General features: G+C 38.0%; 1 protein-coding gene across 32 annotated transcripts in view; it reads left to right on the top strand.

The window, feature by feature from the left end:
- The window catches only part of Pbrm1 (polybromo 1), a 90,546-nt gene that overhangs the window by 53,222 nt on the left and 10,505 nt on the right, over positions 1-26,819 (top strand). For 11 of the 32 annotated variants that reach the window (XM_071618679.1, XM_071618678.1, XM_071618674.1 and 8 more), the window contains 9 exons: positions 4,900-5,085; positions 6,504-6,661; positions 7,222-7,485; positions 9,965-10,110; positions 12,442-12,599; positions 20,606-20,789; positions 21,834-22,044; positions 23,124-23,325; positions 26,618-26,782. In XM_071618679.1, the coding sequence (XP_071474780.1) occupies positions 4,900-5,085; positions 6,504-6,661; positions 7,222-7,485; positions 9,965-10,110; positions 12,442-12,599; positions 20,606-20,789; positions 21,834-22,044; positions 23,124-23,325; positions 26,618-26,782 (1,674 nt within the window). Of the gene's footprint in view, positions 1-4,899; positions 5,086-6,503; positions 6,662-7,221; positions 7,486-9,964; positions 10,111-12,441; positions 12,600-20,605; positions 20,790-21,833; positions 22,045-23,123; positions 23,326-26,617; positions 26,783-26,819 lie in introns of those variants that run through there. The other 21 variants (XM_071618722.1, XM_071618720.1, XM_071618702.1 and 18 more) reach the window with 4 other exon arrangements.

Raw genomic sequence — 26,819 nt, 5'->3', positions numbered from 1 at the left:
CACACACTGGTGCAAGACTGCAATTCCAGCAACTCTAGAGGCTGAGGCAGGAGGATCGCAAGTTCAAAACTAGCCTCAGCAACTTAGTGAGGCCCTGTCTCAAAGTAAAAAAAAAAATGAAAAGGTCTGGGGATGTGACTCGGTGGTTAAGTGCCCCTGGGTTCAATCTCAGGTGCCAAAAGAAAAAAAAAATTAAGCCATATAATTTGAAAATTCAGTGTTTATAAAATTAAGGAGATGGTGCTACATTTAGGCATATGGAAATGCCTCAATATCCATGAAACCAACTATAGGAATTAAAATGAATTGCAAAAAAAAAAAAAAACTTAACAGTTATAAAACAAGGTAATAAAAGGAGGAAAAGAAGAACAAAAAGACATAAGACTCACAGATAACAAAGCAAAATGACAAACATAGTAGCAGCAGTAATTCCATTAAATGTAAATAAACTAAGCTTTCCAATCAAACGGAATTTAAAATGTAAGATTCAACTATATACTTTTTGCAAGAGATTCCCTTATATTCAGAAACACAAATAAGTTGAAAAGGAGAGAAAAATGCAGACTGTAACCAGAGTTGGAATAGCTGTTAGCGGAAAAAGTAGATTTTAAGAAAAGAAATAATACTAAAGACAAAGAAGGATATTTAATACATATAAAAGAGTCAACGTATATGTCAAGCATAGTGTTTCCCTCCTGTAATTCCAGCTACTCATGAGGCTGAGACAGAAGGATTGCCAGGTTGGAGGCCAGCCTCAGCAACTTAGCCTGTCTCAGAAATAAAAAGGGCTGGGGCCATAGCTCAGTGGTAGAGTGTCCCTGTCTTCAATCCCCAGTACCACCAAAAAAGGGAGGGATGGGGCTTAACATATTAGGAACAGAATATTCTTAAATGTATATACACCTAACAATGGAGCTCCAAAATACATGAAGAAAAAAGTATCAGAATTGAAAGAAGAAACAGAATTTAACAAGAATATAGTGATTGATAGAACTACTAGGTCAAAAATCAGTAAACATATGGAAGACTCGAATAGCAGTGTGAACCACCTTGACCTGTCAAACACTACACCAAATTACTATAGAATACATATTCTTTTCAATTACATGTGGAATATTATCTAGAATAGGCCATATACTAGGTCATAAAACAAGTTTTAAAACCAAAAGATTGAAATCATACCAAGTTTGTTCTCCAAATGCAATGGAATTAGATTGTAATTTAGCAACAGAAAGAAATGGGGAGGCAGTGCTTAGAAATTGTAAATAACCCATGATTAAAGAAGACATTACAGGTGCAGTCAGAACAATCTTGAAATGAAAACAATGTTTTAAAATTTATGGAATAAAGCTAACACTTTTCTTAGAAGGAACTTTATAGCTTTAAATACTTATATTAGAAAGGAAGAAAGATATAAAATTATTAAAAGAGACACAAGCATACCACAATGTAGGTAGGAGGAGAAGAAATAATAAAAAACAGCAGAAAGCCATAAAGAGAAAACAGGAAATGCCAGTGCTATGCTGGGAAGATATTTGGACGATCTGAGTTATTTCTACCTGCCAAGTTTTGAATACTTGGAATTTTTTTGTGTGTTTTTAAGTTTAGCTGACTCTTTTCCCAGCAATATAAAATCAGAAACAGCTTCTTCTGGAGTTACTCTAAGACATTTCTCAAAGTGTGGCCACTTTACCTTTTTTCTTGTACTAACTCAAAGACTATATTTCCCAGCAGTGTGATTGGGTGGTAGAAGTAGGTAAGAAACAGTATGCAGAGTCAATAGTAGGAAGAACTGACTAGGAAAGGCTATAAAAGCAGTATACTCTGAGAGCTATTTTAACAATTTATTTCTTGCCATAAAAGAACTACAGTCTGCTTCAGATATCTGTGGTTACTTTATGAACATTAAAAGATGCAGCACACCAGAAAGTTGAATAATGGTCATGTATATCAGCCCTCTTTGTCTTTAAGCCATGAGAGGAGGATTGTTAGCAACAACCAGATTAAAAAACGAGGGAATCTAGAAGATTTTACCCTGTTTTGTGTTAACTCCCAGAATGTCTCATACAATGGTAAGTAAGCAAAGAAAAAGAAACAGAACTTATGGTTAAGTACGGCAGATTATTCACAAATGCCTACTGCTCTTCCTTCTTAAAACACCTCTAAAAGGATGGAAAAGGAATTTTTAAAAAGCATAAAAAAGACAAACACACAAGTATTTCCATCCCTTTAAAAAAGAAATTAATGGACAAGGAGATGGTGGTAATTAAAATTTGGAGGCTGGAAAATTGATGTGTAAGTTGCAATACTGGTTTCAGTATCTATAGTAGATAAGTCCTTCAAACAGGCCAGTTCCTGTCTCAGAATTGCACAGGGAGTAGAACACTAGGTACTTCTAAAAGTGGAAATACATGTGGGTCTGAAAACAGGAGGACTGGTTGAAAGTCTAAAAGCAGTTGAGCCTTCAGTTCCCCACCTCAGCCCTTCCCAAGACTTCAGATTCCAGACAAATCTGAGGGTAAGGGTGAAGAGTAAAAGGAGTAAAAGGATTTATACTAAATAGGGAACCCCTTTGGCCCTTCTAGCTGTTTAGCTCTTAGCATGCTGTCCATCTCTTTTTCCTTTCTTTCTTTTTTTTTTTTTTTTGGTGTGTGTGTGTGTAGTACTGGAAATTGAACCCAGGGACTCTCTACCACTGCGTTACATCCTTAGCTCTTTTTGAGTCAAGGTCTAGAGAGATGCCTAGGCTGGAATGGAACTTGTTCTCCTGCTGCTCCATTTTCCCAAGTAACTGTACCTGAGATTACAGGCTTGTGCTACCATACCCAGCAATTAAAAAAAAAAAGTTGCCATTTTTCTATTAACAGTCTATCCAAGGCAATTTAGACTTTTGTCATCATGCTTCCCCGAAAAAGAGAATTCTTTGTTGTTGTTTTGTTTTTTGGGTTTTGTTTGTTTGGGATTGAACCCAGGGCTATTCTCTACTGAGGTAGCTCCCCAGCATTTCCAGTGAGCTACATCTCTCTTTTTTATTTTTTACTGTTTTAATTTTGATACAGTCTCACTAACTTGCTGGGGCTGGCCTCAAATTTGTGAGCCACCATGCATACTTCTGAGAAATTTTCCAGTCTGTTTGTTGCACAATTTCAAAACCACTAACATATTTTTAGGTACTTGTTACTAGTAGTGCCCTTCTAAGAGGTACCAAAACCTCATCTAAATATCCTCAGCTCAAAAGTCCCAAATGAGGCTGTAGATATAAAACATCATGGTACACAGTTCCTTTCTATCTGTAGACCTATACAACTCTGGGAGGGAGCCGGTTTCTCTGCTCTTGAAGGCAGTGAGACATGTATAGATATTTCTGTTCAAAAACAGGGAGATGGAAAAAAGTATTACTGATTTCAAGGAATTTTTAAATGCATCTAAACAAATCCCAGTGGGTTTCTAGGACTGAGAACATCCTCTGGCTTAGTACTCAGCCCTTGAAATCCTCCTTTTTCATGAAAAATGCTTGCAACTAGTTTTATCAGCCTGTTTCCTGTATCTAGAATTTGGGGGTTGTTCAGACTTTTTGTACTCTGTGCCCCTGTCTGTCCATGATATTGTTTTTGCTGGTGTAAAATTCTCAAGAACCTTTTGGTCTACTTTGTATGTCAAGGGATTTGCTTATTCTGCTGGTAAATAACGTTTCATCAAAATTGACAAAACTGGAGCTGGGAATGTGGCTGAAGCGGTAACACTCTCATCTAGCATGCACAGGGCACTGGGTTGATCCTCAGCACCACATAAAATAAAATAAAGATGTTGTGTCCACCGAAAACTGAAAAATAAATATTTAAAAATTCTCTCTCTCTCTCTCTCCCTCTCTCTTTAAAAAAAAAAAATGGCAAAACTATTTTTTTTTTATTTTAATGCCAGTATTAGAGAATGGAGACAGAGGCCCCTTGTAGCCAATCAGTAAGGAACTTAAATTGATGTACTCTTTTTGGAGATTAATTTGGAATGTGCATTAAAAATCATTTTAAATGCTTATTCCCAGTTCTTTTATTTATGTAAAATTATCCTAAGGAAGTTATCAATTAGGTGGGCGAAGCATTATCCTCACCACCAACAACAACAAAAAAAACTCTGTGGTATTTGCAAATGATAGCTTATACTGGAACTATGAAAAGGTTTTATTTAACAAAAATAAAAGTCTTTATTGAACAAAAGCATTTTATTTCAGAAAATATTAATAATATATTGTGTATATGTACGTCCATACACACACACACATACACATGGTTTACAGAATACACATATTCCATATTTTCTTAATTCTAAAACTCCATTAATTGTGACATAACCATGTAATAATTGTTAGGAAAAACTTTTTCAGGAACATTAGGATAGAGTAGAAGTACATCAGATGTTTTCTCTAGGATTACATGATCTAAAAGTGACTTATTTTCTTCCTTATACCTTTCTGAATTACTGAAAATGACTATGGCATATATTACTAAGGTGATTATTTTTAATGTATAGAATCTCATGGGTTTATTGAAATTAATGGCAGTTGATTATAATTCAAAAATGCAATTTTGAGGTTGTGTGTGGTGGTGCACACATGTAGTCCTAGCTACTTGGAAGGCAGGAGGATCATTGGAGCCCATGAATTTAAGACCAGCTTGAGACCAATTAAAAAAAAAAAAAAAGCTTGAGCAACATTGCAGGACCCCTACACCCCCCCACACCCCCAATAAGGCAATATTGAAAATGTAAAGATCATACTGTTTTTTCTGACTATTCCCTTTGAATGTGACAAACAGAATTAAATGTATTATTGTATGTTGTTTGAATCCTGCATCTGATTGCAGCATTCTTTTAGTAAGTACCTTTTTTTTTTTTTAACACAAGAAGCTGAAAAGAGTGAAGATTCGTCAGGTGCTACTGGCCTGTCAGGCTTACATCGCACATACAGCCAGGACTGCAGCTTTAAGAACAGCATGTACCATGTTGGAGATTATGTCTATGTGGAACCTGCAGAAGCCAACCTACAACCACATATAGTCTGTATTGAGAGACTGTGGGAAGATTCAGCTGGTAAGTTTATTTTAAATCAAAGGTACATTGGGAAGATGTGGCTCTTTTATTTCTTCTTGCTCCTCAAGAAAGAAATTTTAATTCAGATATTTTATGCCTTCCAATTATAGTTTTTCTCTTGTCTCAATAAATGTAATCATATCAGTAAATGTGAATACATACCCTCCTTATAAACCCAGAGTATAACACTGTTGGGCAGCATCAGTGTCATAGTTGAATGAGAAAAATAAGTTTTTTTAAAATTTAGTTGAAATTTATTCATTCAACTGATAACCTATTAAAAACACATTTTGAACCAAACTCTATGTAGGATGGCAGAGATTCAGAACAGAAAGGTTTGGGCTGGAGATAAGAAAAAATAAATTATTATAGAAAGACACTGTGCTGTGACTTAGAATTTGTCATTGATAAGTCTTTCTAGAAAAATGGCCTTTGAGACATGGAGAATGAAGAGAAGTTAATTAAACCAGCCAAGTGCAACTCAAGAGGCTGAGGCAGGAGAATCACAAGTTCAAAGCCAGTCTCAATAAACTAGCAAGGCCCTATGCAATTTAATGAGACCCTCTCTCAAAATAAAAAGGGCTGGGGATATGGTTCAATGGTCAAGCACCCTAGATTCAATCCCTGGTACCAAAAAAAAGAAAAAAAAAAAAAAGTTAATGGAACCAAAAACAGGGGAAAATGTAATCCAGGCAATCTAGTTTTGTCAACTGCCCATCCTGAGATATTTTTTAATTCCTTCAGCTGTATGCTATGTCCTTTGGTATATCTATATATATTCTTACTAAACCACAGAACTTAAGTGTGTGTTGACCCCAACAGATCTCATTACCTTTCTTTTTCTACATAATGCATGTCTTTGAATGTAAGTGGAAAAGTAGCATTTTTTTTTTTTTCAGTCCTCCTTCTACTTCACAATTTTAAAGTATAATTCCTTATAAGGTAATTATATTAAGAAATTAGGAAATTGTCTTCTGAAAAAGCCCAGTGCTATATGTTTAGACCATGGCATAATGACTTGATGGATTATTTCCTCATTTTTTAAAAATATATTTTTTATTTTTATTTATTTTTTTAAACAGTTTTTTTTGTAGTTGTAGATGGACATCATGGCTTAATTTTGTTTATTTTTATGTGGTGCTGAGGATCGAATGCAGTGCGCCTCACGTGCTAGACAAGCACTCTGCCGCTGAGCTACATCCCTAGCCCTTAAAATATATTTTTTAGATTTTTTTTTTTTTTTAGTTGTAGATGGCGCAATACCTTTATTTATTTATTTATTTTATGTGATGCTGAGGATTGAACTCAGTGCCCCACACGTGCTAGGCAAACAATCTACCACTTAGCCAGCCCCTGTTTCCTCATTTTGACAAGAATGTGTGGTTTCTGTTAATGATGATTCTCTCTCTGTTTTTGAGGTGAAAAATGGTTGTATGGCTGTTGGTTTTATCGGCCAAATGAAACATTCCATCTGGCTACGCGAAAATTTCTAGAAAAAGAAGTTTTTAAGAGTGACTATTACAATAAAGTTCCTGTTAGTAAAATTCTAGGCAAATGTGTGGTCATGTTTGTCAAGGTAAGAAAATCAATTAGTTCTAAAAATATCAATCATTTGCTCAGGATAAAATTTAAACTGTTTTTAAGCTGTATCTGTATAGCTCTATGTGGAGATTTGGGGAGAAATTAACCAGAATATGGTTGCAAAAGACCATTTCCTGCCTACACTTGTTAACTGTGTGAAGTTAACTTATTGCCAGGCTAATTTTAAGAGTGATATTTTCTGAAAATAATCACTATACATTATTAGTTTGGTTTTTAGGTAATAAGATGTACTTTTTGTATATCTGTCTGATAGAGGTACATGAGTCCTGTCCAAAGCTGTTGACTTCTAACTCTATGAAATATTAATATATTCTCAAAGGATAATCGATAAGCTAAATGGAATTGTTCACATTATAAGTTAAAGGGTATATGTTTAATCATTTCAGTAGGCAAGGAAATATTCCTAGATGTCTAGTCATTTACTGTTTGTTGCTAGAAAGTCTTCATAGTTTAACCTTTATTTGGTTGATTAGTATTACTTTTTTGTTTTTGTTCAGAAAATTTACCTGACTTGTCTCGTTTTATGTCCCATAGGAATACTTTAAATTATGCCCAGAAAGCTTTCGAGATGAGGATGTTTTTGTCTGTGAATCACGATATTCTGCTAAAACAAAATCTTTTAAGAAAATTAAATTGTGGACTATGCCCATCAGTTCAGTTAGATTTGTCCCTCGAGATGTACCTCTGCCTGTGGTTCGAGTTGCCTCTGTATTTGCAAATGCAGATAAAGGGGATGATGAGAAGAATACAGATAACTCAGAGGACAGTCGAGTTGAAGATAATTTTAACTTGGAAAAGGTATGTAGATAGCAAACACACAAAAAAGAATTTTACACCTCCAAATATCTGTTCCAGAAGACAAGTGATTAAAGTATTCAAACTCAGAAAATGATTGACAGTATGAAACCTTAGCCGAACAGAGAGGAGGAAACTCAGAGGAAAGGGGGGGGGGGGGGGACTTAGTACTTAAAAAAACAAAAGAGCAGAAGCAAAAAATAGAGTTTAAAAAGTAAATCCAGAGACTGGAGATGTAGTCACTGGTAGAGTACTTGTGTAGAATTCTTGAGGCCCTGGATTCATTTCCCAGTACCATAAGACCAATAATCTTTAAATAAATAAAAGTAAATTTAAGAGCTAATTCTTTGACAAGTCCAATGAAATAAACTATCAACTCTCTTAATAAAGGTAAAAGAGGCCGAGTATGTTGGTGTACACTTGTAATCCCAACAACTTAGGAGGCTAAGGCAGGAGGATTGCAAGTTTGAGACCAGCCTCAGCAATTTAGCGAGACCCTGTCTAAAAATAAAAAGGACTGGGGATGTGGCTCAGTGGTAAAGCACCCTAGGTTCAATCCCCAAAAAGTACAAAAAAGGTAAAAGAAGGTAGGGAGGGTAGTAAGCTCAGACAGACAAAAGGTGGAAGAAATTTAGTCAGTACATTTTAAATAAATTTGGAAACCAAAATAAAATGAATAATTTTCTAGGATATGAATTGTCAAAGTGGAATCGGGAAGAGATACAGCACAAGTGAACAACATGAAGAAACTGAAAATGTCAAAAAGCTAATCCCAAATAGTACTGAGCTTTCCTTTATTTAATTGAGGGGCCTATAATTTAAATGCTATTTGAACTGTTTCAGAGCATGGAGAAAAAGAAAACTCCCCAGTTGTGTTATAAAGCCAAAACAATCTGGATTCCACAATTTGAAAATAAAAATTACTGCTCAGTCTCATTTATGAATACCAGGACAAAAATTTCTTAGGGGAAATTATTTTTTAAGTGAAATCAAATTATTTTTTTAGAAAACTTAACCAAAGAAAGAGGAGTACATTCTAGGAATGCAAGCATTGTTCAAATTACAAAAGTCTTTACATGTCATTATGTTAATAATTCTGTGTAGGTAAGCATGAATTATATTGTTTAAGCTTTTGAACAATTCTGTTTGGTGGGCACACTGTCGGTGATCTTTATATTATAGATGGGGAAACTAAGGCACAAGAGGTCAAGTAACTTGCCCACCCTCACAGCAGCTAGTAGATAACAGATCCAGCAGTTTATTCAAAAACATTATGAGTGTTTATGACACAGGTTCTACTATTCCTTTCCATGTTGGCATAAATAGTAAAATAGTCTGTCAGTTGTTAATGTGAAGAAACTAAGTGGCAGCAGAGAGTGCCAGGCTTTTAGCTTTAGCTCTCTTCTTTCTTCTGTATTTTTTTCCTATAGTAGAAGTGTACTCCTTGGGTTGGGTGATAAGAGACCAGATTGGGAGGATTAATGGGCCCTTAAGGGCAGAGTGGCAAAAGGAGGAGTCCTGACAGGGAAGGAAGGCTTCTAACGTGGCCTCTCTTCCTTTCCACTCTGGGTGGTGTGGGTTCCTGTGGCTTCTGCACCTTCCACATTCCTGGTCTGTTCTTACCTACCTTTCCAGGGATGATTAACTAGCCTCGAGAAGAGAGGGTTGTATCAAGTTTTTCAAAGCCAATCTTACCCTGTCACTCTGGTGCATCTCCTAAAATTTGTCTGTTCTCCTCTTTCCTACTTTGTCTGGGATGAGTTTGCTGGGCACTTCTGTGGTGTGAGGAGGGAGTCCTCCTGTTGTCCTGATGAGTGAATCCCCTGGTCAAAGGAGTTCCCAGTTGTCTTGTTTCTTCAAAGACTTAATCAGTGGTTAAAACTGAAAAGATGTAGAGGAAGACAGACTCTTTCTGTACACAAATAAGTCACAAAGGCTGGGCAACTACCATCTTACTTGATTTCTCGTTCTTGGAGGTGACAAAAAGGAAGTATTACTTTTCAGAATGGACAGTAAATGAACTTTGCCACCCTAAAAATTGAATGGCTGAATTTATATTTAAAAAAAAAAAGTTTAAAAACCAATAAAAGGAATTGAGGGAGCTCAAGTAAGTACAATAAATGGGGAGCTTATATGAAGTTTGCTTCTTATACACTCTACCTATAAAAGTATGTGAAATTTTCCAATTCTGAATGCTAATAAGTCCTTGCCAGACTCAAAGATACAGAAATTGGAAAGAGGGAGAGGGGATAAAAGCATTTTAGGCTAACGTTATTTTATGAAAATTATCTAGAAATTTTAGTGATTACAGCAGTTTAATTTCAACCACCTAATTTTTTGGTTTCTTAACCTTCATCAAAACTTCTACTTAAGTTGTTTTTTTTTCCTTACATTGATGTGAAGGAAAGTCCTGCTTTCTTTTCTTCTCTGTCCTGTCCTTCATGGTTAGCTGCTTTTCTTTAGCCAGTTTCCTTTACCACAGGAAAAAGAAGATGTCCCTGTGGAAATGTCCAACGGTGAACCAGGTTGCCACTACTTTGAGCAGCTTCGTTACAATGACATGTGGCTGAAGGTTGGCGACTGTGTCTTCATCAAGTCCCATGGTCTGGTGCGCCCCCGCGTGGGCAGGTGAATGTCCTTGAAATAGGGAAGATAAAGTTGACTCTGAGGTTTGGGGCTAGTAGACATGAATAATTAAGACATAAGTCCCTCCCCTGGCAATTTGTCTAGCTGCTTTTCACACCGTGCTTCCCCTGCTTTCACCTCTAAAAACACATTTTTTACATTCTTCCCACCATTTACTTAACTCTCAGCTCAGAAATCTCCCTGCCCATTTTGTATGGTAATTCTAAGCTTAAATTTGAAATAGTACTTCCTTAAAGAACCCTTTCCTTTACCTGTATACTGGCTTGTCTCCCTGTTTCCCATTCCCCCAGGCACTATGTTTTTCCTTGTTAGAAATAAGAGTGTCATGGGGCTGGGGTTTAGTGGCTCAGTGGCAGAGCACTCACCTAGCATGCATGAGGCACTGGGTTCGATCCTTAGCACCACAGAAATGTACAATAAAGATATTGTGTCTACCCAAAATTAAAAATAAATATTAAAAAAAAGAAAGAAGAGTATCACACATGGATATTTATATTGTCTAGTTTCCATACCTTGAATTTCCAAATACCCTGCAAATAGGAACTCTCTGTTTTTGCTCAACTTTGTATTCTCTGCTGAAATCAGTGCATGAAACATAGTAGGGGCTCATATATTTATGAACAAGTAAATTAATGTAAGGAATGTTAGATGGCAAAAGTTCAAGGAGTCAGGTACTCAGTTGATCATTATGATAATGGTTAAGAACAATGGTATTTGAAGGCTAGAGATGAAACTCAGTAGTAGAGTACTTCCCTAGCATGCTAGAGGCCCTGGCTTTGATTCCTAGTGTACAAACAGGAAAACAAAACAAAAAACCCAGTAGTTGGTTCTAGGAGATCTTGGTTAAGCTCTGCTAGTTGCATGTTTTTAAGTACATGAGTTGCCTCTATTTCTGTTTCTTCCTCATTGTACATCAGTCAGTAACCATTTACTATATTATTTGCCAGGCTCTGAGAATACATTAGTTTATAAAACAGATGTTCTTAGTCCCATGGAACTTTGTTCTGGTGAGAAGATCAACAATAAACATCTTTAATAAGTAGAATTGTAGTTCAGTGGATCATGATATATGCTGTTGAAAAAATAGAGCTGGGTGAAGAGAGATGTGTACAGTGAGAGTAGGGAGGATGGTCTAGAGCACAGGCTTCAGTAAGAAGCTGGCATTTGAGCCAATGCTTGAAGAAACAGAAGGGTAAGAATTCTGAAAGTACAGGGGAAAAGCATTCCAGGGAGAAGTTGAACAGATTGTGTAAAGGCCTGAGAGAGAAGTATGCCAGGCCTGTTCAAACCAGCAGAAGTTGCAACCAGCAGAGTGAGCCAGGGAAGAGTTAGTTGGGAAGTAAGGGCCAGTGGTAGTGAGCAAATCATGTAGGGCTTCAAAAACCATTGTAGGGACTTATACTTTTATGGAGTTAAATGGAGTAACATTGTATTGTTTCAAGCACAGAGTGACATTTGACTTAGGTTGTAAGAGGATTATTCTGCCTGCTGGTTTTTAAGAATAGACTATCAAGAGTAGGGACAAGGAGATCTTTCAGGCCGTTGAAATAATCCAAGCAAGAATAATGGTGTCTCAGACCAGAGTGTTGCAAAGTGTACTACCTTGAAGGTCAAATTAATAATTTACTTAATAAATGGAATGTGAGGTCTGAGAGGCAGGGTGACTTGTGTGTTGGGCCTGAGGAACTGGAAGGTTAGAGTTACTATTAGCTGAAGAGAAGATGCTGCTTCATGCCAGGAACCACAAGAATATGGGACAATAATATCAACTTTATTGGTTGTGAGAAATAGTACAGTATCTGGTACATAGTAGCCAATGTTAATGTTTTGTTGTTGTTCCTAAGGAGGTGTTAATTGGCATTCATCAGTTTCTCAAGGGGTGAACCCGACTGGATCTTGACTTTCAAAAAGGTTATGAACCATTGTGTTGAAGGAATGTCTGCCATTCATGTGATTCAACTCCAAATATTGAAATTGTGTGTCTTCATTGGACTTACAGGCCCAATAAAAGATGCTTAGTTCTAGTTTTATATGCATATTTCAGGAAGAAAATCTGAGAGTCAGATAAAACTATTAAATTACATTTCTTGATATTATGGTTATTTTTTTCAAATAAGTGGGACCCTGTGTTCTTTTCTTTTTAAGTATCTTGTATGCTTAAAGGAGGAGGGCAATTAATGAAGTTATATAAATTTCAGTAAGACAAATACTGTTGAATGGCACATACTCTTTAAGTTTTGGCTAATAGAATTTTTACTAGATTAATCCTTCAAGAATGGAATTATCATGTAATTTCTCCATTTTCCCCCCAAGAATTGAAAAAGTGTGGGTCCGAGATGGAGCTGCATATTTTTATGGCCCCATTTTCATTCACCCAGAAGAAACAGAGCATGAGCCCACAAAAATGTTCTACAAAAAAGAAGTGTTTCTGAGTAATCTGGAAGAAACCTGTCCCATGACATGTATTCTGGGTAGGTATTTATATTTTTTCATTTAATCCATTAACTGCTTAAAATTTGATTGAATACTACTTTTGTGCTAGGTACTATTCTAGATGTTAGGTATATAGCAATAAGCAAAACAAAGTCTGTGCCCTCTAAAAGACTTACATTGGGGCAAAGATTGGTGAGTCCGTAAATAAATTAAAGAACAGATGTGTAGAATATCAAGCCATGGTTAGAGCTATAAATGAAAATAAAGTAAAAGGATTGAGGGTAGTGTTGAGACAAGGTCCTTTGTTCAGTAAATGCCTTGCTGCTAGGTGACATGTGAACAGAACCCTAGAGAAGTAAGGAAAAAGCGCATTTGAATATCAGGTTTTGCTCTCTTATAGGCACAGCTAAAAGCCTTAAAGTAGAGTATCTGAGCATGTTCCAGACATATAGTATGAAAATTGGGTGACTGGAACAGAGCAGTGGTATATAAGGGAATGAGCCCTCTGAGGAAGCTGGGCATCCAGTCATAGTAGGCTTTGTAAACAATGCAGTGGTTGAGCTTGGAGTGGATAGGAAGTCCTGGGAGGGGTTTGAGCACAGTGGTGGTATAAGCTGGTACGAACATTAGAAGGAGGAATCACTGTGGCTCTTGTAAGAATAAAGCAGGAGCTTGGCACAGTGTACATGTCTGTGTTCCTAGCCTCTTGGGAGGCTGAGGCAGGAGGATCACAAGTTCAAGCCAACCTGGGCAACTAGCAAGACTCTGTCTCAAAATAAAAATGGGGATAGGGATGTAGCTCAATAGTAGAGTGCTTCACTAGCATGCGCAAGATCCTGGGTTCCCTCCCCAGTACTGCAAAATAACAGGGTTGAGGATATGCAGCTCAGTGTTAGAGTGCCCCGGGTTCAATATCCAGTGTCACCAAAAAAACAAAACAAACAAAAAAAGGCATAGTCCGCTGTGCACAGTGGTGCATGCCTGCCTATAAGCCCAGTGACTTGGGAGGCTAAAGCAGTAGAAGAATCGCAAGTTTGAGGCCAGCCTCAGCAGCTCAGTGAGGTCCTAAACAATTTAGCAAGACTCTCAAAATAAAAAGAGCTGGGGATGCAGCTCAGTGGTAAAGCGTCCCAAGTTCAATACCCAGTACCAAAAAAACCTCATGGGGCCTCTCTGTCTATGGAGAGATGGCTCTTATTTGTCAGCTCTGACAAATAAACTCTCCTGTGTATCTCTTAAAAAAAAAAAAGAAAGAAAGAAAAGAAACTCATGGTCTGTGTTGGACTCTAAATCCTGGTAATCTTATTGTAGCTGTTGCATGTTTTGGTTTTTGTTCTATCATCTACTGAGTGTTCACAGTTATATTCTGTTTCCTACATCTGGTTGTATCCATCATCATATTTTGTTTTCAGTTATTGTGTTCTCTTGACCCTGAGTCACCTCTAGAGCTTACTTACACGAGTTTTTACATCTTTTGTAATGGTTTCCTAAAAGATTATTAGTCTCACAAGTTTTATATTGATGACTTGTGCTTTTTGTTTTCTTGTTCTGGAAATTGACCCAGGACCTCATGAAAGCTAAGCATATATTCTTATAGCGAGCTGTACCCCCAACCCCTGATTGCTCATAGTTTGGTTGTTTTGATTTTTGTTTGTTTGTTTGTTTTGTTTTTGCAGGATTGAACCCAGGGACTTGTGCATGCTAGGCAAGTACTCTACCACTGAGCTACTTCCCCATCCTGTTTTATGTTTATTTGAGACAGGCTTTCATTCAGTTGACTAAGCTGGCCTCAAACTTTGAATCCACTTGCTTTAGCCTCCTGAGTAGTTGGGAAGTATATTATGTCAGCACAAAGACCCATACCTCTAATGCCAACTACTCAAGAGGCTGAGGCAGGAGGGTTGCAAGTTTGAGGCCAATCTAGGCAATTTAGCGAAACTGTGTCTCAAAATTAAAAAATAAAAAGGGCTGGGGATATAGCTAAGTTGTAGAGTACTTTGCCTAGTATGCATGATGAGGTCCTGGGTTCATTCCCTACTACTGGCAGAGGGTAAAGAGAAGATGTAATCCCAGCAGCTCAGGAGGCTGAGGCAGGAGGATGGCGAGTTCAAAGCCAGCCTCAGCAAAAGCAAGGTATTAAGCAACTCAGTGAGATCCTGTCTCTAAATAAAATACAAAATAAGGCTGGGGATGTGACTCAGTAGTCAAGTGCCCCTGAGTTCAATCCCTGGTACAAAAAAAAAAAAAAAAGAAGAAGAAAGAAAGAAAGAAACTGGACATTTTGAATATACAGTGTGGTAACTCTGAAAATCAGATTCTCCTTTCTTCTTAGGCTTTGTTGTTATTGCTTTTTATGGATTGTAATTCTTTGTTCAGTAACATTTTTTAAATTGTGTCTTATTTTTTTTTTTTTTAATATTTATTTATTTTTTTAAGTTATCGGCAGACACAACATCTTTTGTTGGAATGTGGTTCTGAGGATCGAACCAGGGCCGCACGCATGCCAGATGAGCGCGCTACCACTTGAGCCACATCCCCAGCCCTAAATTGTGTCTTTATTGTGTGTGGTCACTGAAGTCTCTGTTCTCTCAGCTTAGTGATCAGATAGTGATTTGACAAAGGTTTTCTTAAATGCCTAGAGCCAAAAACTCCCAGTATTTGCAGCTGGATTCCCTCTGTGTGTTGGAGCACACCAACATTCAGCATTTAGCCATGCAGTTTACATCTCTGCCTTTATTTCCTGCTTGCACAAAGCTCAAAGGTCAGCCACAGGTGAGAGTTTAGGGGCTTCTCAGGTCTTTTCTGATCATGAACCCTACCGTTTGCATATGCATGGCCTTCTAGGTTCCCAGATAACTATAGAAACTCAGAATCCTTATTTCCAAGTGGCAGAAGCAAGGAAACTGCCTACACTGCTGCAAGTGACAGGGATGGAAGTGTCCCAACAATGGCACATGTGGGCAGAAGGTGACACTCTACCCACCTTCCTGGGGACCTTAAGAGCCAAGGTGACAGGTACAGGGCCCAGTGGAGGCATTATGGTATTGCCACAGGAAGAAAAGATCTTTGTAGGCAAAGTACTGCAGCTGCCCACCAACGTAGCCAGTGATGTCAAGTGACTGGAGAAAGCAACTACCAATCCCTCCATAGAGCTCAAAGGAGTGTGCTGCTTCTAGCACTATGTTTATAGGAGTTTAAAAGACCCTAAAAGTGGGCTTGAGGTGTGGCTCAGTGGTAGTGCGCTTGCCTGGCCTGTGTGAGGTCCTGGGTTGGATCCCCAGCACACCACACACACATACACACACCAAAAAAAAAGAAAGAAAAGAATAAGAAGATCCCCAAAGTGTTAGTAACCCATCACAAATTAATATCTGCTTATTCCAAGAATGATACTGAAACAATCTCTGGAGAGAATAGCCAAGATAAAGATGTCCCAGTTATTCTAAAACATAGAGATGCAATATTCCCAGCAGTAGCCATCTTGCTCTCCTACTGTATGGAGTGGATTGTGGTCTAGACCAACATGAAAGACTTATAGACAGAATTCTGGAAAATCTTGGTGTGAACTTATTGAAGGTGGAACAAATGTTATTAACAATGAACTCTGGCATGTTTGAATTATGTTTAGAAGGCAAATGTTGAGCCAGGCATGGTGACTTATTCCTATAGTCCCAAGTCTACCCAGTCCAGAGGATCACTTGAGCCTAGGAGTTTGAAACTAGTCTGAGCAACATAATGAGACCTTTTCTCAAAAATAATAGAAGAGCCATGTAATCCCAGCAACTTCAGAGGCTGAGGCAGGAGGATCATAAATTCAGGGCCAACCTCAGCAATTTAGCAAGACCCTTTCGCAAAATGAAAAATTTAAAAGCGGGGAAAAAAATGTAGCCAGGCATGGTGGTACACATCTTTAATCCCAGGTACTCAGGAGGCTGAGGCAGGAGGATTTCAATTTTGAGACTAGCCTCAGCAACATAGCAAGACCCTATCTCAAAATAAAATGGTCTGGATGGGGCTGGGTTGTGGCTCAGATAGAGCACTTGCCTAGCATGTGTGAGGCACTGGGTTCGATTCTCAGCACCACATATAAATGAATAAAATAAAAAGGTCCATTAACAACTAAAAAAAAGTATTAAATAAAAATAAAATGGGCTGGATATGTAACTTAGTGGTAAAGTGCCCTTGGGTTTAATCCCCACTACAGGAAAAGGGGGAAAAAATAGAAGGAAGGAAGATGTTATATTGAACAAAGAGGAAGATGAACAAGTGGATGAAGCTCCATGGTAGCATCTCATGGTGATGGACTTTCCTGAGAGCAGAGCCACAAGATCCCTTTGACTGAATTACTCTGTACCATGGAGTAGTTAATTGAGCTTTCAGAAGGCCCAACTGTAGACATCTCTAATCAAACAAAGGCCCACTAGACAAGACAGGGAACCCTCCAAGACTGCTACTGAGACTAATACAGTAAACAAAGAGGCCAGAGATAAGCCAACAAAAATCTTCAAGAAGATTCAGAGGAAAGAGAATTTGGAGCTGATGCTCAGGTTTTCATTTCCCTGATGGAGATGAAATTCAATGAAAAGGAAGTGATAGATACCCTCAGAATGAACAACAGCCAGCAAAGTGGCTGAGAGACCAGTATCTCCTCTAGTCTTCCCCCTAACACCTGTTCTGTAGATTAAACCCAAGGGAGTTTTGCCATCCACTGAGCCACATTACCAATCCTTTCTATTTTTTTTATTTTGAGACAGGATCTTGTTAAGTTGTTGAGGCTGGCCTCAAGCTTCTGATGCTCCTGCCTCAGCCTCCCAGATTGCTGGGATTGCAGGTGTGCGCCACCAGGCCCTGCTCCAGACCAGTTGACCTGAACAACCTAGTGGTACAGCTGAGTATGACCAACCCTAATTGAAGACATGCTATAGACCCTCTAAAGGTCCCCAAGTGAATAAACAATCTAGAAATAGAGCCAATCTGTGCTACAGATCTCTAGAATCTCTCAGTTGCTGAACTGCTCCTAGGCTGCACTGCCCCATTTGACTGGCCACAGCAACCTCCTTAGGAGTGGAACAGAGAGGGGCCAGAGTGGACCTTACCTGGAAATCTGCCTTTAGCATCCATTCTCATTCTCTGACCTCTTGCTTTGTAAACTTCTGTGGCAGTAGTTTGTAAGGCCATATTTTTTGGCATCCAGTGATTGTTTATTAAAAAAAAAAAAAAAGTAATTGTTGTTCTGAGAAGTTGAACGGTTGTATCCTCAGTGCCACTGTCTATTTCTAGAATTTCAGCATGCCAAATAGAAACTCTGTCCATTAAACAACAATTCTCTATATCCCACTACCCCTCTACCCCTAGTGGTCTCTATTCTACTCTCTGTGTAAATATTGCATATTTGCAGTACTTGTATAAGTGAAATCATGCAATGTTTGTCCTTTTGTGTCTGGCTTATTTCACTTTGCATAAAATTTTCATTCATACTGTAGCAGGTATCAGAATTCTATTCCATTTTAAGTCTGAGTAATATTCCATAGTAGATATAAACCACCTTTTTATTTATCCATTTATCTGTTGATGGACGTGTGAGTTTTTTCTGTCCTGAGTAATGTTGCTGTGATTATTGGTGTACAAGTCTCTGTTTGAGCTTCTGATTTCAATTATTATTTTCTTTCTAGTTGTAGTTGGACACAATACCTTTATTTTATTTATTTTTATGTGGTGCTGAGAATCAAACTCAGCACCTCCTACATGCTAGGCGAGTGCATTACTACTGAGCCATAACCCCAGCCCCTCAATTATTTTTGATATATACCTAGAAGCATAATTACTGGGTAATACAGTAATTCTGTATTTATTTATTTTATGTGTTGCTCAGGATCGAACCCAGTGCCTCATACATGCTAGGCAAGTGCACTACCACTGAGCTACAGCCCAGCCCCCTATGTTTAATTTTTTGAGGACTGCCAAACTATTTTACACAGCAGCTACATCATTTACATTCCCTCCACCAATGTACAAGGGTTCCATTTTTTCTGCATTATCCTTCCTGACACATTTATTTATTTTACCGTTGTCTTTTTTTTTTTTTTTTTTTTTTTTTTGGTACTAGGGATTAAACCCAGAGTTGCTTTTACCAATGGGCTACATCCCCAAGTCTTTTTGAGATAAGGTCTTGCTAAGTTGCTTGGATCTTCCTAAGTTGCTCAAGCTGACCTCAAACTTATAATCCTCCTTCCCTAGCCTCCTCAGTTGCTGGAATTATAGGCATGAGCTCTTGTGCCCAGCTCACTGTGGTTTTGATTTGCATTTCCCTAATGATTAATGATGTTGAACATTACTTAATGTACTTGTCTACCACTCAGTATATCTTTTTTGGAGAAATGTCTGTTGAGATCCTTTGCTCATTTTTTAATTGGGTTATTGGTCTTCTAATTGTTAAGTTGTAGGAGTTCTTTATATTCTGGTGCTAGCCTTTTCTTTTAATATTTACTTTTTAATTGTCGTTAGACACAATACCTTTATTTTATTTATTTTTGTGTGATACTGAGGATCGAACCCAGGGCCTCACGTGTGCTAGGCAAGTGCTGACGCACAACCCCAGTCGGTAGCCTTTTACTAGATATATGATTCACATATATTTTGTTGTATAGGTTGTCTTTTCACTTTCTTAATAGTATCCTATAGAAAACAAAAGTTTTTAATTTTGTGAAGTCTAGTTTATCCTTCATTTTCTATAGTTTCTGGTGCTATTTCAGTGTCACATCTGAGAAATTATTGCCTAATCAAATGTCATAAAGATTTACATCTAGGTTTTCTTCTAAGAGTTTTGTAGTTGTAGGTCTCACATTCATGTTTTTGATTCTGAATTAATTTTTGTATGTGGCTTGATATAAGACTCCAACTTCATTTTTAGCATGTGGAAATCCAGTTGTCTCAGAACCATCTATTGAAGAAATTATTCTTTCCCCCCCATTGAATTGTCTTTGGCATCTTTGTTGAAAATGAGTTACCAAAAAAACCCAATTGTATGGGTTTATTTGTAGACTGTCAGTCCTACTGTCTGTGTGTAGTACCCCAAGAAAACAATTAATAATTTTGTGTCATGTTGTCATTGGAAAGAGACCTCAGCTCAGTCTGGGTGGTTCTTAATTTTGTTACTGAAAAAAATTCCAGGATGCACTAAAAGCAAGGCACAGAAATTTATATAAGAACATCAGAGGTGTACACATTCCAGAGTAGGGTGCCCCTCACTTCTCAGAGATGAATGCTACATCCTGAGTCAAGCTCTCCAATTATATATATATATAATTTTTCTGGGAACAAGCATGGAGGTTCTCAGACAAAACTCTTTTGAAAATTAAGGCCTATGACAATCATTTGCTATTTGGAGATCAGAATGTTTCTCTGTTATTATGTAATCAAGCCATAAATAATTTATAGGCATATTGTGTAAGTCTTTGAATCTCGTGACATTTAAATTAATTTTGTATTTGTTCTTGTTGGCCTAAGCATAAACTGGAGGTTTCGTTCATCTGACTGAAGGGACAAGTATGACTGGTCATACTCATAGATCCAAGTCTCCATACTAAGGCGTTCTTGTTCTTTTTCTTTTCCCAAAAGCCCACCTACTCATATCTCAGTATGAATGTATTAATTAAAAATTACAGCTTAGGGGCTGGGGTTGTGGCTCAGTGATAGAGTGCTTGCCTAGCATGGGTGAGGCACTGGGTCCGATCCTCAGCACCACATAAAAATAAATACCATGTGTTGTGTCCAGCTACATTTTTTAAAAATTACAGCTTGGAAGCCTGAGGTAGGAGGATCACAAGTTCAAAGCCAGCCTCAGCAAAAGCAAGGTACTAATTTATTTAGACCCTGTCTCTAAATAAAATACAAAATAGGGCTGGGGATGTGGCTCAAGGATTGAGTGCCCTTGAGTTCAATTTCTAGTATCCAAAAAAAAAAAAACAATTAATAAAATTTTTTAAAAATTATAAACTATGTCTACAATTTATTCCTTTAATTTCTTTCCAACTTGTTCTTTCAGGAAAGTGTGCTGTGTTGTCATTCAAGGACTTCCTCTCCTGCAGGCCAACTGAAATACCAGAAAATGACATTCTGCTTTGTGAGAGTCGCTACAATGAGAGTGACAAGCAGATGAAGAAATTCAAGGGACTGAAGAGGTTTTCACTCTCTGCTAAAGTGGTAGATGATGAAATTTACTACTTCAGGTGATTTTTTTTTTTTTTTTTTGGTACTAGGGATTAAACCTAATGGCTCAGGGGTGCATAACCACTGAGCCACATCCCCAGCCCTTTTTATTATTTTGAGATGGGGTCTTGCTAAGTTGCTGAGGCTGGCTTTGAACTTTCGATCCTCCTGCCTCAGCCTCCTGAGCCGGTGGGATTACAGGAATCTGCCACCATTCCCAGCCTGGTAGATCTTAAAAAACTAAGGGAAAAAGAATATTTCAGGGGCTGGGATTGTGGCTAAGCAGTAGAGCACTTGCCTAGCAAGTGTGAGGTGCTGGGTTTGATCCTCAGCACCACATAAAAATAAATAAATAAAAACAAAGGTATTGTGTCCAACTACAACTAAAAAAAAAAAAGAAAAAAATTAATTCATATCAAAATAGTATAGTCCAGTGTTTTGAGTTTCTTAAAATTTGGTCTTAAACTAGAGCAGTATACATTTCAAATAGAAAATATTAATTCAGTTAAATATGAAAAGAAAAGCTTTATAATCTCCTAGGACCCATTAACTGCTCTAACAGTGTCCTTGTAGCTGCCAGTATTTATAAAATGAAGACAGAAGTAGTTGCTTCATATGCTCTCTGAGGAGAGTGCTCCATTCCACAGATTATGAGAACTTTTTCTGCCATGTATAGAAAACTGGTTCTGACTTTGAGCAAAATGCTTCTGTGGGTGTTCCATGGGATCCTTCAAAAACAAGCTTTTCTAAGTAGAAGTGACTTCATAAATGCCTATTAAATTCCTTTACTGCCTTTAAAGTATACACTGCAGATTGCACAAGTCACAATAAGTGACTTACTTATTAAAAATTGATTGATTGAAGTACTAGAGATCAAACTCAGGGACACCCTATACTGAACCATATACTTAGCCTGTTTTATTTTTTACTTTGAATCAGAGTCTTGCCCAGGCTGGCCTCAAACTTAAAATCTTCCTGCCTGGCCTCCTGAGTAGCTGTGATTATAGGTGAGCATCACTGTGCCCACCTGACTGTTTTATTTTTTTTAATGTCACTTCTTTCAGAAAACCAATTGTTCCTCAGAAAGAGCCCTCACCTTTGTTGGAAAAGAAGATCCAATTGCTAGAAGCTAAATTTGCTGAGTTAGAAGGTGGAGATGAGGATGTTGAAGAGATGGGAGAAGAAGATAGTGAGGTCATTGAACCTCCTTCTCTACCTCAGCTTCAGACTCCCCTGTCCAGTGAACTGGACCTCATGCCCTACACACCCCCACAGGTAAAGGTGACACATTCCTTTTACTTGTCTTGTTCTCAAGTTTGGTTTGCAGCTGGCACAAACCAAATTAAGGAGACATCCAGCCCTTCCATATATGAACCTCTACCTAGAATTCTACGGGGGCTGGGGGGGGCGGTTGTTTTCTTTTATTTATTTATTTATTTGTTTGTTTTGTTTATTAGAAGTAGTCAAACACAATACCTTTATTTTATTTATTTTTATGTGGTGCTGAGGACCGAACCCAGGGCCTCACATGTGCTAGGCGAGCACTCTACCGCTGAGCCACAACCCCAGCCCCAGATTTTTTTCTTTATCAATGCCTTGTATTTAATTGTTTATATATTTTATTTTTAATTGACAGAACATTTGTATTTATCATGTGATTAAGCTGTTAATAATTTAAATCTTCTTGAGTTTTATTTAACTTGTTTAATGGCAAGTTTAATTAGAAGGCTCTCCTTGCTTTCTATTAAAGAAAAGCAGTAAAGGAATGGTATCATCCTGTTACTCTTAAGCTTTCATTGTTCTTATTTTTTGGGGTTTTGTTTGTTTACAGTTCTGGGAATTGAACTCAGAGACTCATGCACTAGGCAAAGATGCTACCACTGTGCTACATGCTCAGCCCTTTTTCAGTTTTATTTAATATAGGGTCTCACTGCGTTGCCCAGACTGGCCTGGAACCCTTGATCTTCCTGCCTTGGCCTCTGGAGGAGCTGGGATTATAGGCATATGCAACTGTGCCTAGCCCACTGCCCAAATCTTTTAAATCTCTCCCTCCTTAGAACCTCATCTTTGGCTGAGGTGATTCCTGTTGGTATTTTTTTCTCATTCAGAATTTTCTCAAGCTTAATTATGAGGTCATCATTAGAGATTGCAGTCATGGAATTCAGTGAAACTTTGATTTATTTCTTACACGGTAAGAGGCAAGAAAGAGGTATGTTTTGACCAAGAAAATGGCCAGCTACAAACTGTGCTATAAAACAGTAACTTTTGGATCACATGTTCCTGGCTTCCAGAAACTCTGAGCGGTTAATTAAATGCAATGTTCTGATGCACTATAAGAGTTTTCTGTCTTACAGTCTACCCCAAAGTCTGCCAAAGGCAGTGCAAAGAAGGAAGGCTCCAAACGGAAAATCAACATGAGTGGCTACATCCTGTTCAGCAGTGAGATGAGAGCTGTGATTAAGGCCCAGCACCCAGACTACTCTTTTGGGGAGCTCAGCCGACTGGTGGGGACAGAGTGGAGAAACCTTGAGACAGCCAAGAAAGCAGAATATGAAGGTAAATAGGGACTAGGCACAACTGTCTCAGCCTTTGAAGCAAGGGGGTGTTTTCAGGAATGCACGTGCATAGACAGGTTTTACTCTCTTGTTCTTGCCACACACACATGAACCTTGTATTGGGGACTGTTCCTGATGATAACCAGCAGAATAGATGCCAGTCTTGTTCTGACTAGGCAGATTGCTACCCCTGACTTGGCCTCTGATCCTAGTATTGTCCCCTCCCCAAATTTCTCAAAAAAAAATATTTTTACTGTTAAAAATTGCATGATTTTCTTTCATTGAGCTCTGTAAGCACCCAACATATGTTGAGCTGGGGAATGACTGTATGATGATGTTAAATATAATTTTGATTAAAATTTATCCGAAAGGGGACTTTTGAAATAAGTGATCTTCTGTTTCTTGATATGTTTAAACTCTCTGCTAAGGCTTGACTGAAGCACTTAATTTGCTAGGCAACTTGTGACCTGTGCTGTATTCATAGCTATCGTTAAGGCATTTGGGATCTCTTTGAGTTCCACTGCCTTTATTTTCTTTTTACTCTATAATTATATCACTTTGAGCCATGAGCTATGTATCATTCAAGGATTTGGTGGTTCTTAGTCATTAGGAACAAATATTTGAGAGATTTTTGGTGTTTTGGATGTTTTGTTATTATTATTGTTTTTAATATTAGGCATGGCTTTGATAAAGAAATTAATACTAAACATTAGGTTAGGCAGGACTTTGTACCTTTGAGCTATATTTTTTTCCATTTAGAATTTTATATAGAATTTTGATAGTTTAGAGCCATCCTCTTGTAATGATCAAACATTAGTCTTTTTGGCTAACTCCAGCAAATATAAATTAATTGTTAAGGCTGCCCTCTTTATTGAAGTTTATGAATCTTCAAAGAAACTCTTTAAAAAAGTTTTGTTCCTTTCGTTTGTGACAATTGATTATTATAAAATTAACTGGCAGGCTTCTTTAAGGATCTTCTGCAGAAGCCTAATCCTGCAAGATAATCAGAAAGCATTTTGTGGTAAAACCAATTTGAGCAACATTCCAAGCTCTTTATCTTCGAAACTTAAAGTGCATTTTCCTAATTAGTCTCTAAGACCATTTTCCTAAGTTAGTCTCTAAAGATCCTGTTTTTTATTATCTGGCATTTTCTGAAATTTGACCAGGAATTTGTGTACCTACCTATTAATATCCTGAAGAACTATTCTTTAAATCCTAGTGAGTTCTGTAAGAATCTAGAACTTTGATATTTCTGCCTTAGTACAAATCAAGACCAAATACATCACTAAGATGAAGGAGTGTTGGAAATTAAGCTAATATGGATGTAAAACCAGTTCCAAGGCAAATAAAGCCAGGACTGAGTGACTGGTTACTTAGGTGTGAATAAGATGTGGAGATAATGTAAAGGTAGAAACACTGGTGCAGGGAGGGAGAGATTGATGGATTTTAGAAAGTTCTCTTACACTCAAATAGGGATCTCAAGTTTAGGAAGAACCTAGTGCAGGTGAGTTATGTGACTATGAGTCTTACCTAAGACTCTGAACTTTTGGTCTCCCCACCCAATGAACTCAAAACCCAGAGTTAGGAGTTTGACTGGCTTAGTTGTAATGATTCTTTTTTTTCCAGGACAGCCCAAATGAACTTCTCCCACAGAGATCCAACAGATAGTCACAATATTTGATGCACAGGCCTGGATTTGTTTTTCAAACTTTTTAAATTTTTATTTATTTATTTATTTGCTTGTTTGGTTGTTTATTTATTTTGCTCTCCCATTTTACCATGTCCTTTGTATAATGAAAATACTAGAATTTAACATGGAGGTGTAGATCATCAATGGTTTTTTTTATTGCTAGTTCAAGGAAATAGGTTGTTCAAATGGCCTTTATCAACCTCATGCTGGTGTTCTCAACCTCATGCTGGTGTTCTCAACCTCATGCTGGTGTTCTCAGTTTGCGGAGGGTGTGTGAAATTGGGAGTGTCAGTGAGTGGTAATAAGTCTCTGTAGGCAACTCTTGTCTCAGCCAGCAGCCTTTGACTTGCTTGACTTTCCCATTCTTTACCCTAAAGGAAAACTGGAGCTGTTGCTTCTCAATTTCTCTTTAAAGCCATATGACCTTGAGCTCTTTTCCCCTCCTCAGATCAGTGGTATCCTTTTGAATTCCATGTTTTGGAGTATTAGTGTGTGGCAGTTGACTGTGATTATCAGGAGTGGGGGTCATGGTTTGTTGGTTCTCTGTATCCTTGAACAAGTGACTACCTGTCTCCCATCCTCCATTTGCCCATCTGAAGAGTGGGGAGCATTTGCTATTTATGAATGGTGAAACAGAATAAACTGAGTGTGGTGGGAACTTTGGGACTACTTCTCCAGGAAGGATCCAGCCTGTTAGGCTAGGAACATGACTGTTGGGTTTGCTGGCTCTGGAGATGCAGAGAAGTGGGGGATAGGGGGACAGGTAACAGTCCAGCCCAGAAATACCACAGGCAAATACTTCTCTTGCATTGTGGATTCTGTAATTCTTGCTGATTTAGGATGATTTATGGTCAGCTTTGAACTACTCAGCTTCAGGAAACCTGATTCTTTTAGAACATCGTCCATTGCTACGTACATTTATATATTAATTACCTGCTTCTGATTATTGTAGCCTGGAGTATCATACATTTTTTTCTCCCTGGGATTTATTAAGTGTGACCTCTTTGGTTCATTAGAATATAGAAATTAGCTGTTTACTTTCCCTAAAACAGGCAGTAAGCTACTTTTCCCTTACAGAGTTAATTTTCTTCAGCTGCTAAACCTATGATACTAATGATAAAGAGTCCTCAATCTCAGTAAAATTGAGTAAAATGGAATCAGGAAAATATAGTAAGTAACAATTGTGCCAAAAATTATAATGGGCCATGGAATTGCTTCATGTTGAAATTATAAATAATCTGTAATGCTATTAATACTAGAATAATGGTAGCGCTTCTCATCTTCAGGGTGCCTCGTGAGATTAACCACGGTGGTTACGCTGGTGATGTGTTTAAATAAAATCTGTGCTTTCTGAATGTGTGTTGCAGTCTTAACATTCTTGAAATCTTTGCAGACCAGTTCTCAAGATGGGATAGGAAAGCTGGATTCTAGGTTACCAAGTGAAATCGGCCCGACTCCTCCTGTGTTGAGACTAGTCATCTACTGTTCCTTCCATTGAGACAGAACTGTTGCCTGTGTTTTTACTAGTCCTGTTGAATGCAATGGATGGTATTTTGAATTCCTGGGTTAAAAACAGAATTGAAAATCTGAAATGCCTTTACAGAGCGGGCAGCTAAAGTTGCTGAGCAGCAGGAGAGAGAGCGAGCAGCACAGCAACAACAGCCGAGTGCTTCTCCCCGAGCAGGCACCCCTGTGGGGGCTCTCATGGGGGTGGTGCCACCACCAACACCAATGGGGATGCTCAATCAGCAGTTGACACCTGTTGCAGGTAAAAACAGGAGCTAAGACCATTTTTTTTTCCACTT

The sequence above is a fragment of the Marmota flaviventris genome, chromosome 1 (assembly GCF_047511675.1).
Source record: "Marmota flaviventris isolate mMarFla1 chromosome 1, mMarFla1.hap1, whole genome shotgun sequence".
NCBI classification, from domain to species: Eukaryota; Metazoa; Chordata; class Mammalia; order Rodentia; family Sciuridae; genus Marmota; species Marmota flaviventris.
Note: the sequence above shows the minus strand (reverse complement) of the source record. Positions and strands in the feature narration are given on the sequence as shown.